This window comes from Anolis carolinensis, chromosome 6, assembly GCF_035594765.1.
Source record: "Anolis carolinensis isolate JA03-04 chromosome 6, rAnoCar3.1.pri, whole genome shotgun sequence".
NCBI lineage: Eukaryota > Metazoa > Chordata > Lepidosauria > Squamata > Dactyloidae > Anolis > Anolis carolinensis.
Genome location: NC_085846.1, coordinates 62,179,524 through 62,190,979, shown reverse-complemented (window position 1 = coordinate 62,190,979; position 11,456 = coordinate 62,179,524). Strand labels below are relative to the sequence as shown.

Genomic DNA, 11,456 nt, shown 5'->3' with positions numbered 1-11,456 from the left:
ATAGTCCAATCCAAGTTGAAGAATCACAGGAACCAGGAACGCCAAGCTATAGAGCCCGGATCCAAAACCCAACAGGAAAAACAGGCAGCGACAAACCTACGCAATAATGACACCTTGCCTTCTGCAAAGGATCCCCATTTCAGACCCTACTTTTAACTTACACATCATTATCCGAAGATGAGCTGGCCTCCACCCCATCGTCATCCCCCACAGCTGTTCCTGTCGTCACACGTGAACCCCGGTTAACATTCATCCAGCTCCTCCATCTCCTATCAAGACTTAGGTTTCCCCATGACCCAGATGTATCACCAGTTTGCCAATCCTCCTGTCCTGAAAACCACACAAACGTACCACTAGAAGTTGGCTCTGCACACATATCCCTTATTTCTTGTACCTTAGTCCAGTCCAATGTGCCCTCCTCATTTTCATCACTCCTAGACCCATCATCCCCAGAGAAACCCAAAAACGACTCATCCTCTGTGGGGGCAGTAAGTATATCCCGGAGCTTCTTCCTCTCCTGTTCCTCATCTGATTCCTGCTCCCGAGTAACCCTCTTAGTGCCTCTATTCACATCCAGCCCATCTCCTTCCTCACTCATTGACTCCTCGCCACTTGAAAACCCTTCAAACATATCTTCATCAGAAGGTGCCTAAGTATTTCCCATATCCGTTTCCTTTGCTGTTCTTCATCTGACACCAGCTCATGATTAACCTTTTCCTCCTACTGGTACTCCTACTACCATTTGTAACATTACCTGCTGACTCAACTACAACAACAGACCCTGCATGTGCTCAAAACCTCTATCCCACACAAAATGAAACCCCTTCCCCACACCCGTGCACCCTTCACCATGACTTCCAACCCTGATGCACTATGAAGCCTTTAAGCCAATTTATCTATCCTTGTTAATAGTAACCATAAATTCCTAATGGATCTCCTCTATGTAACTGACTCTCTAATCAGATATGCTATGGCCAACTTCCATGTTTCTAAAAAATCCTCATTACTTTTGTTCCTCCTATTATTGGTAATTTTGCCCATTAGCATATATTCCCACATTCTTTCCCTCCAATCCTTTTTAGGTAAACCCTTTTCCCCTTTCCAATATTTGGCTATGGTCAATCTTGCTGCAGCAAAGCTATATTGGTATATTTCTTGGTCCTTTTAGTTATTGTTTTCTCTATATAAACCTAATAGACACACAATCCTTGGCTTTTTAAAATCTTATTATGTAGCATTTTATTTGTCTCTATATTTAACTTGTTCCCAAATGCCTGTATGGTCACACAAATCCACCACATATGGATGAAAGTTCCTTTCTGTTTCCTATGCCTCCAGCAAATACCTTGTTGTGATTTATCTATTTTTGCCAATGTTGCTGGGGTAATACAGCATCTATAAAACATTTTATATTCATTCTCCCTAATTGATCCAGATACTGTGAATTTGAGTTCTTTATTCCATAGATACTCCCAGTTATCCAATTCTATTGGCCTACCCAGGTCCTTGGCCCAGGATATCGTTACTGTCTTGACTGTGTTATCCTCCATATTGTAACTTAATATCTATTTGTGTAATCTGGAAATTAACCCTTTGTTTCCCTTTTCCCATATTCTTTCCAGCTCTGTTTTTTTAGTTGCGAAACCTACCCCCAAATCTTTTTTATATCTTTCATGCAATTGGTGATATCGAAACCAATCATTAATTCTTCCCGCCCTTTTAATTTCCACTCTTCATTTTCTCTAATAAGGTATTCTTTATATGTACTTGTTTCTACGCTTAAGGCTGTTCTTGTAACTGCTTCTAATGGCCTCAGCCAAAGGGGTGTTTTCGGTTCCATACCTTTTCTGTATTTTTTCCAAATATCTAATAGTCCCCCTCTAATTATATGTTTATTAAAGTCTTTATTTAATTTGTCTCCATCATACCACACATATGCGTGCCAGCTGAATCCTAATTCATATCTTTCCAAATCTAAGGTAAAGGTAAAGGTTTTCCCCTGACGTTAAGTCCAGTCGTGACCGACTCTGGGGGTTGGTGCTCATCTCCATTTCTAAGCCGATGAGCCGGCGTTGTCTGTAGACACCTCCAAGGTCATGACTGCATGGAGCGCCGTTAACTTCCCACCAGAGCAGTACCTATTTATCTACTCACATTTGCATGTTTTCGAACTGCTAGGTTGGCAGGAGCTTGGGCTAACAGCAGGCGCTCATTCCGCTCCCGGGATTTGAACCTGGGACCTTTTGGTCTGCAAGTTCAACAGCTCAGCGCTTTAACACACTGCGCCACCACCAGGGGTGCAGGGTGTTAAATAGGATCTTATGTTCTAATTTTATCCATTCCTTCAGCCAGGACAGTGCTGCAGCCTCGTAATAGGTCCTTATTGTATGTGCCGCATCCCCAAGCTAGTTTATTATATATATAGATAAAAGTTAGTGTTTGTATGTGGGTTTATGGGTATGTATGTGTGTATTAGGCTTGCTCAAAAAATTCGATTTCCCCGTTTGTCGTTAGTAATTCGTTAGTTTTGTCGCTTTTGAAGCGATATTTGACCTGGATTGTCCCGTCGTGTGGATCCCGCGGTTTCAAACCGCAATAGGCCCTTTTTCTGATGTCGTCGGTTTTTTTCGTTAGGAAAACAAGCATTTGCAAATCACCCAAACTTGTTTCAGTGCACTGGGGCAACCTAGCATGTTGTTTCCACCTTGTGGCCAATCAGAGAGCACGTTTAACTCAGGGGAGGGGCTTGAATGTCCTGAATGAAAAGAGCCTGCAGGGAGCCTCGTGGCTCATTTGCACCGGGGATCTGGAGAGGGTGGTTGGGTTGGCTGAGATTTCAGGCAGGCAGGCAGGCAGGCAAGATTTTAGTGCTGCATCACAGCTTTCTTGGCTGAGCTTGATCCAAAGAAGACCGGGAGAAAGGGTGGGTGAGGAGGGAAAAAGGGGTGGGTGTGTTTGGGGAGGAGGGTGTTTTTTCAAAGGGCCTGTGGGCATTTTTTCCCCACCAGCTTGGCGTTTGCCATTTGCCCACCAGCCCTGCAACTTTTCTGCAGCGCCATATGTGCTGGGTGGGCTTTCTTCTTTCGGACAAAGAATAAAAGGAGTTCAGCAGCTTTTGGGGGGTTTTATTGGGAAACTTTTCTTTGCATATACCAAGGCATTAAAGTGAGTTGCAAATAGAAGAAATCAAATTTTCCAATTTTCATTTTGCAAAGTCTGGCAAATGTTGCAACTCCCATAATCCACCGAAATACGACTTGGGGAAAAGGGAGGCTGTATTTTTTTCCCCTCTTTCCTTTCAGTGTGCTGCACATTGGGCTGGCAGCGGCTCTCTTTCTCCTATCAACGCTAGCAAAGTCTGGCAAACGTTGCAACTCCCATAATCCACCGAAATACAACTTGGGGAAAAGGGAGGCTGTATTTTTTTCCCTCTTTCCTTTCAGTGCGCTGCACATTGGGCTGGCAGCGGCTCTCTTTCTCCTATCAATGCTAGCAAAGTCCTGCAAATATTGCAACTCCCATAATCCACCGAAATACAACTTGGGGAAAAGGGAGGCTGTATTTTTTCCCCTCTTTCCTTTCAGTGCGCTGCACATTGGGCTGGCAGCGGCTCTCTTTCTCCTATCAACGCTAGCAAAGTTTGGCAAACGTTGCAACTCCCATAATCCACCGAAATACAACTTGTGGAAAAGGGAGGCTGTATTTTTTCCCCCTCTTTCCTTTCAGTGCGCTGCACATTGGGCTGGCAGCGGCTCTCTTTCTCCTATCAACGCTAGCAAAGTCTGGCAAACGTTGCAACTCCCATAATCCACCGAAATACGACTTGGGAAAAAGGGAGGCTGTATTTTTTTCCCCTCTTTCCTTTCAGTGCGCTGCACATTGGGCTGGCAGCGGCTCTCTTTCTCCTATCAAAGCTAGCAAAGTCTGGCAAACGTTGCAACTCCCATAATCCACCGAAATACAACTTGGGGAAAAGGGAGGCTGTATTTTTTTCCCCTCTTTCCTTTCAGTGAGCTGCTCATTGGGCTGGCAGCGGCTCTCTTGCTCCTATCAACGCTAGCAAAGTCTGGCAAACGTTGCAACTCCCATAATCCACCGAAATACAACTTGGGGAAAAGGGAGGCTGTATTTTTTTCCCTCTTTCCTTTCAGTGCACTGCACATTGGGCTGGCAGCGGTTCTCTTTCTCCTATCAACGCTAGCAAAGTCTGGCAAAAGGTAGCAAGTCCCATAATCCACCGAAATACAAATTGGGGAAAAGGGAGGCTGTATTTTTTCCCTCTTTCCTTTCAGTGCGCTGCATATTGGGCTGGCAGTGGCTCTCTTTCTCCTATCAACGCTAGCAAAGTCTGGCAAACGTTGCAACTCCCATAATCCACCGAAATACAACTTGGGGAAAAGGGAGGCTGTATTTTTTTTCCCCTCTTTCCTTTCAGTGCGCTGCTCATTGGGCTGGCAGCGGTTCTTTCTCCTATCAACGCTAGCAAAGTCTGGCAAACGTTGCAACTCTCATAATCCACCGAAATACAACTTGGGGAAAAGGGAGGCTGTATTTTTTTTCCCTTTTTCCTTTCAGTGCGCTGCTCATTGGGCTAGCAGTGGCTCTCTTGCTCCTATCAACGCTAGCAAAGTCTGGCAAACATTGTAACTCCCATAATCCACTGAAATACAACTTGGGGAAAAGGGAGGCTGTATTTTTTTTCCCTCTTTCCTTTCAGTGCGCTGCTCATTGGGTGGCAGCGGCTCTCTTTCTCCTATCAACGCTAGCAAAGTTTGGAAAATACAGGTATACCAATTTTTAAGTATAAGAATAAGAACAACAGTAATAGAAGGATTTCTGGTAGTTTGACCAAGAACACGTTGCCAAACAAGAAACAACACATCTTTCCCCCCAGTAACGCAATCCCTTCCTCCCTTCTGAAAGCTGAAAACACTCCCGTTATCATGAAGCGTTCAGCTGAACGCGGGTCTGGTGGACCAAGTCCTGGTAGTGGTCAAGCCACAGCCCGGACACTGTGGGGGGCCAAAAAAGTTAGGGTGGATTCCATCCGTCTTGAACGCGCAACGATGGGAGTGGGTGGACTTGATGATGAAGCTGGCTGTTCGACTGTGGAAAGTTCACAGCCCTCCACCCGGAGCCAGTTGTCTATTGGAGCTGAGACAAGTGCACGAACAATGGAACATGGAGGTGTTGCCGTCCTGGAAGTACAGGTGGTGGATAGTGAGGATCTTGTAAACCCCACCCCTCCACCCGCTACTGACAGTGAGGAGGAGGAAGATGAGGTAGTAGTACCACCAAATCATAGACTTTCTCGTGCCGCTGTTATGGTGCCCACGACTCCTACCACCCTGGGTGTCGGCACAGTGGCTATGGGAAGGCCAAGATCATATATTTGAGACCATTTTAATGTCCACACTCAGCGTGCCACTTTGGCAGTTATTTGCCCCACAGACACTGTGGGGCAAATATCAGCAGAGGCAGAGACCCAAGACAGCTTGCGACCTCGGGGTTGAGCTCTCACATGAAGCGGCACCATCCCTTGATATCGCTAGGAGGGGGAGCTGCAAGCCCTTGCAGTGGCAGCATAAGCACACAAAGTTCTCCAGGTTTAGAAGTTGGAAAGCAGACACAGTCCACCTTGGAGGATTGGGGCCTGCCATTAGCCAGGAAGAGAATGGGGGAAACATTACCCACACCCCACCAGATAACCCAAAGTGTGGGAGAGATGATGGCCCTTGATCACCATCCCTTCTGCATGGTTGAACAAGATGGCTTCGTTCACCTTATGAAATGCCTGTGCCCCCGCTACAAAATCCCCTCCCGTCACACCTTTTCCCGAAAAGTTATTCCCGGCTTGTATGAGGGCTGCAAGGAACGCATTATCCAGATGTTGCATTATCCAGATTTTACCTCTGATATTTGGTCAAGCTTGGGAGGAGGCCATTCCTACCTCTCTCTCACGGCACATTGGTGGGAGAAAGAGGGCAGTATGGATACATCCCATCGTTGGGCACTCCTTGCTTTGGAGGTAGTTGATCGTGATCACAAGGCAGAGACCATCTGCAACTATCTGGGAAACATGATGGGGGAGTGGATGCAGTGCAGGCCAGAAGAAATGAGGAGGGGGTTCATGGTGACTGACGCTGGTAAAAATATGATCAAAGCGGTTGAAAGTGCAGGGTTTTTGAATGTCACCTGCATGGCCCACTTGCTTCACAATACCATCAAGGAAGGTTTAAAGAGCCCGGAAGAGCAGCCGACCAGCACCGCAAACATCGCCCTGCTGATCGAGCGCTGTAGAAAGATTGCGGGCTACTTCCACAGGAGCACCAAGGCAGCCCGGGAGCTGAGAGAGAGACAGAGCCTGGAAGGGCTCCCACAGCACAAGCTGCTCCAGGATGTCTCTACCCGATGGAATTCAACCTATAAGATGCTGGCACGCATGGTCGAGCAGCAGAAGGCGGTACACGGCATCTCCCTTTCCTTAGTTGCGCCTGTTAGCAAGCTTGTTTCAAGTAAGCAAGAGTGGGACACCATCTCCCAGCTGGTAGACGTCCTGAAGCCATTCAAAGATGCCACAGAGACCCTTTCAGAATCAAAAGCCCTTCTTAGCCAGGTGGTGCCTCTTGTCTTGGGGCTAAGGAGGCACCTTGAAATGCTTGGGGCCGGTCGAACACTGGACTCCCTGGCTGGCCCGCTGACACCGCCGGTCCAGGAGGTGGTGAGGAGGTTGTCCTTTGCTGTACGGAAATGCCTAGAGCCAGTTCTTACCAGCAAGGTCCATATGCTGGCGGCCTTGTGTGATCCACGGATAAAGTACACCGTCTGCCCAAAAGACTTTACCGTATGGAAGGCCCAGCTAGTTAACCTTGTGAGGGAGGTCTTTGCTGCCAGGGAGGGGGAAACGGGCACAGTGGCCCCTCTACCGGAGATGCCTGCCACCCCCAGCACTAGCGCAAGTGGCGAGAGTGACAATCCCGGGGAGCCGGCAGGAGGTTGCCGTAGGGTTATGGATCTCCAGCCGCGACTAGGAAACGCTTTCTTTGCAGAGACGGTGGCCATACTAGCCCACTCGGAAGATTCCTCTTTGCTGGCTTCTGTGCAAAAGATAGACTCGGACGAATGCTCGGTCAACAGGTACTTTGAGGAGCCTCCTGAGATAATTTCTTGTGATCCATTGACCTACTGGGCTTCACGTGATCACATGTGGCCGGATCTGTCGCACGTAGCCCGCCAGTTTCTCAGCTGTCCTCCCACCAGCGTGCAGAGCGAAAGGGTCTTCAGCCTTGCTGGAGATGTAGTCACACCCCACCGCAGCTTGCTGGACCCACAAACAGTTGAGAAACTGGTCTTCTTGAAGGCCAACCTTCCCGTGTTGAATTTCCCTGATTTGGATTTTGACACTGATGCCTCCTAGAACAACAGTACTCCTCCTTTAAGCAGCTCTGCTTCTGATTAACTTTGGCTAATTGGGGGGGGGGGGTTAGCCCCTTTTCCCTATGTCCCACAACTCTCTCCTCTATCCTCCTAAGCTTTCCTTGATCTCATCCCTACTGTCCTCGTCTTAATCATCACACACAGTTGTCCGCTTTCGTTTTTGGATACATCAATCCCTAGGGGCCATTCCCCGCAGTTCGTCTAGGTTTTGTCTCCCTTAATAATGATTCTGGCTGGGAAGTAGTATGGTCTGATATTCAGGGGGAACTTAGTCTATAAAAACCAAGGTAGGAAATGCATCCGCTTTGGGTACAGAACGGATTAAATTCAAATCTCGACCCTTTTTTTAATTGTTTTTTGGGAAAGTACCATGATTATAAGGTCTTATCCAGTGTCCGTTCCTGGAAGGTGTAGGACCCAAGAAATAGGCTCACACCGCTGGTCGCAATGGAAAACTTTATTGAATCCGCCTTGCCAAGATGACTGCAAAAGCTTTTACTGACCCTCTTCCGCTTTTCCCCTCAGTATATGGGGTTGTTGCCTCCCCCCTCCTCCTTCTCCATCCACACCTCCTTTCCTTTTGTCCTTTCCCACGTTTGAAGACCAGACCCTGTCATAAATCAGCCTATCCCGCCAAATGGTCTCCTTCCTCTGTCCTCTTGTAGTCAGGTTGCGAAAAGACCAGCTTTGATGATGCTGTTCTTTGTTGCACCCTGACATGACTCCCCCCTTCGGACGACGACCCTGCGGGGAGAGACAAAGTTCCGACAATCTAAGAACAACAGCAGCAGAATAAGCCAGGAGAAGGAAAGAAGAAGGAGAGAGAGAGTCCAACCCCCCCCCCCTTTTCGGGATCATGGTCCAGGTTTATGGGGAAACTTTGTGTGAAACTGTTTTCTCAACTTTGGGGCTTTAACATGCTCTGCTGCTACCCATTCCGGGTGTAAGGTCTGTGAAGACCATTGGACCAAGTAGTACAGTTTCCCCCGAGACTTCTTGGAGTCTAGGATATCCTTGATTTCAAAATGGGTGTGTGCCCCCACCATAATGGGGACCGGATCTGCCCCCGGTTTACTCCATCTGTGAGTGTTTGGCGCTGGTTTCAGCAGGCTAACGTGAAACACTGGGTGCACCTTGCGCCATCTATGAGGCAATTGTAACCGTACTGTCACTGGGTTCACAACGGCCGAAATGGGAAAGGGACCAACATATCGTGGGCTCAGCTTCCAGGATGGTTGTGTGGATTTCAGGTGCTTTGTCGACAAGTACACTAACTCCCCCACTTTGTAGTCCGGTGGTGCTGTTCTCTTTCTATCTGCATATTTCTTGTAATCCACTTTGGCGGTGCGCAAGGCCTCCTGAACCAAAGGCCAAGCGGCAGCGATCTTCTCGCCCCAATTCCCTGGCTTCTCGTCAGAAGGCAACTCCTTTTGCAGTGCGGGGAATGGCGGAAAATCTCTGCCGTTCACAACTTTAAACGGAGAGACCCCAGTGGACGCGTGATCCGAATTGTTAATGCAATATTCGGCAAGTGGTAGCATCGAGGACCATTGATCTTGCTGGTACGTGCTGTAGCAACGGAGGAACTGCTGAAGGGTCTTCTGAACCCGTTCGGTGGCTCCGTCTGTTTCTGGATGGAAGGCTGTGCTCAGGGCCCTTTCAGTTCCTAAAATCCCCAGGAAAGACTTCCAAAACCTCGATGTGAACTGAGAGCCCCTGTCACTTATGATCCGCTTGGGACACCCGTGCAGGCGGAACACGTGTTGCAGAAACAATTTGGCCAACTCGGGTGCCGTTGAAAGTCTCTTAAGGGCCACGAAGTGAGCTTGTTTGGAGAACAGGTCAATTATAGTCCAGATTGTGTTGAAACCGTTGCTGTTGGGCAGCTTTCCCTTTTGCTAGTTTGGAGTTCTGGTGGGGCAGCTTCTGGCTGTGAAGCCTCTCTCCTTTTGTCTCCACGCCTGTCCCTTTCGGACACTCTGCCGCTCGATGTCCCTCGCGGCCGAAAGCGAAGCAGGCCCCCCTCCCTGCTCTCCTCTCCCTGCTGGTCGACCTTCCGCGACGAGGGGAGAAGCGCCGTGTTGCTGCTGTCGGGGGTTTGATTCTGTTGCTCTCCCTTGGACGACGAGAGATTTGCTGTTGGTCCACCTCCACGCGCCCCGCTAGCAAAATCCAGTCCTCCAAGTCTCTTGGATTTCCTCTGTGTGAAGCCCACTCGAGCACCTCAGAGCGTAAACCAGCCCTGAAATATTCCAGTTTGGTGGTGTCGGACCAGTCCCTAATCTTCCCCGCTGTGGCTTTAAATTCCAGGACGTATTCTGACACTGTCCTTCCTCCCTGGTATATCCTTTTGAGTTGGGCCTTCGCCCTCTCCTCTGCCAAAGGGTCTTCGAATCTCTCACGGAGGGCTCTTAGGAAATCCTCCAGGCAGGCTAGCTCCCGGGCACCAGTATCATACATCTGCATTAGCCAGTCTGCAGCTGCTTCTTTCAGGTTTGCCCCCACCGTGTGGATTTTTGCGCTTTCTGAAGGGAATTGGTCCCCAAAATCCTCCATGAAGTGTCTTACGTTTGTAATGAAATAAGACAGCTGTTTGGGGTCCCCATTGAACTTCACCCGAAATTCTCCCTTCCCAGGCATTTGGCTCCTTCCTGACAGGCCCGTGGGGAAAACTGATGCCCCCTGCCGAGGCATCTCGTCCTCATAGTCCTGTGGACCCTCCCCGGCAAAGGGACGGGGTTCAGTGCCTCTCCCGGGCAGCCCTCTCCTCTGCTCCCGTTGCTCGACTGTCGCCCTCCAGGACTCGTTTACCTGCCGCTGCATCAGATCCATCTGTCGAGAGAAAGTTTCAAACATTTTCTCCATCGCATCTAATCTCCTCTCCATCCTTTTCATCTCCGGGGCTCCCTCTCCGTCTCGCTGCCAATCGCCTCCCATCTGGATCTTCCGTCTCACCGTCACTCCCCTGCCTGCGGGTAACTGGGTGGAGGTCAGCGGCTTCCACGACGGGCCCGAGGGGTCTGTCCCCCCTTCGCTCAACGCGGGCGATGGGTTCCTTTCCTCTCTCAACTCCTTGGCACCTCGAGGGGTCGCCTGTTCTTCTTCCAGGAAGAGGAATTCCTTCATGGTTTCTCCTCCATCAGGGTTCATGCTCTCACCGGAGAGACCTTTCCTCATGGGATGAGCCGAAAAAAAAGTCAGTAAAAGCTTAATGTCCGTTCCTGGAAGGTGTAGGACCCAAGAAATAGGCTCACACCGCTGGTCGCAATGGAAAACTTTATTGAATCCGCCTTGCCAAGATGACTGCAAAAGCTTTTACTGACCCTCTTCCGCTTTTCCCCTCAGTATATGGGGTTGTTGCCTCCCCCCTCCTCCTTCTCCATCCACACCTCCCTTTCCTTTTGTCCTTTCCCACGTTTGAAGACCAGACCCTGTCATAAATCAGCCTATCCCGCCAAATGGTCTCCTTCCTCTGTCCTCTTGTAGTCAGGTTGCGAAAAGACCAGCTTTGATGATGCTGTTCTTTGTTGCACCCTGACATCCAGATCCTCGCAGTTACTCTACAGAAAGAACATTGTTCTAATCGATGTGGATCCTTCCGTAAGAAATTCAGGAAAGGAATACGGTAGAGTCTCACTTTACAGAGATAACGGTCCATCAGAATCTTTGTTGAGGAGAGATTGATGAGAAGCTAGCATCCAATTTGTAAATCATGATTTTACTAATGATAAACGAAAAGATGATGTAATGCTACTTCTTGGTAGAAAAAAGGACTTCAATGACACGCACCGATGTAAAGTTGTAATTAAACTGTAGCACCGCAATATCACGACATATTGAAAACATTTGCAACAGGTAATGGCTTTGATATACTATCACTGAGTCTTGGATGATGGAGACTACAGTACTGTTGGGTTGCATTTCTACCTCAAAGTCAACAACGGAATACCTCAAAATCAACAACGGACTACCTCACCTTGATAACTCGGAAGTGGCTGAGATTGTGACACTCAAAACAA

At 48.7% G+C, this 11,456-nt stretch overlaps 1 protein-coding gene across 1 annotated transcript; it reads right to left on the bottom strand.

Annotated features, from left to right (window-relative positions):
- Nucleotides 1-7,879: 7,879 nt before the first annotated feature.
- LOC134292463 (uncharacterized) lies at nt 7,880-10,973 on the bottom strand. Its single transcript, XM_062957492.1, has 2 exons — nt 10,393-10,973; nt 7,880-10,269 (listed from the first exon to the last, which is right to left on the bottom strand). Exons 1-2 carry the CDS (start codon nt 10,612-10,614, stop codon nt 9,280-9,282), a joined length of 1,212 nt encoding a protein of 403 aa, XP_062813562.1. The 5' UTR covers nt 10,615-10,973; the 3' UTR covers nt 7,880-9,279.
- Between the last annotated feature and the right edge of the window lie 483 nt (nt 10,974-11,456).

Excerpts from the sequence above, each read along its gene's own strand:
- LOC134292463 (XM_062957492.1), bottom strand. The coding sequence starts at position 10,614 with ATGAGGAAAGGTCTCTCCGGTGAGAGCATGAACCCTGATGGAGGAGAA. Across the intron at positions 10,270-10,392 it reads CCGCAGGCAGGGGAGTGACG|ATGGATCTGATGCAGCGGCA; the intron begins GTGAGACGGAAG and ends TTCTCTCGACAG.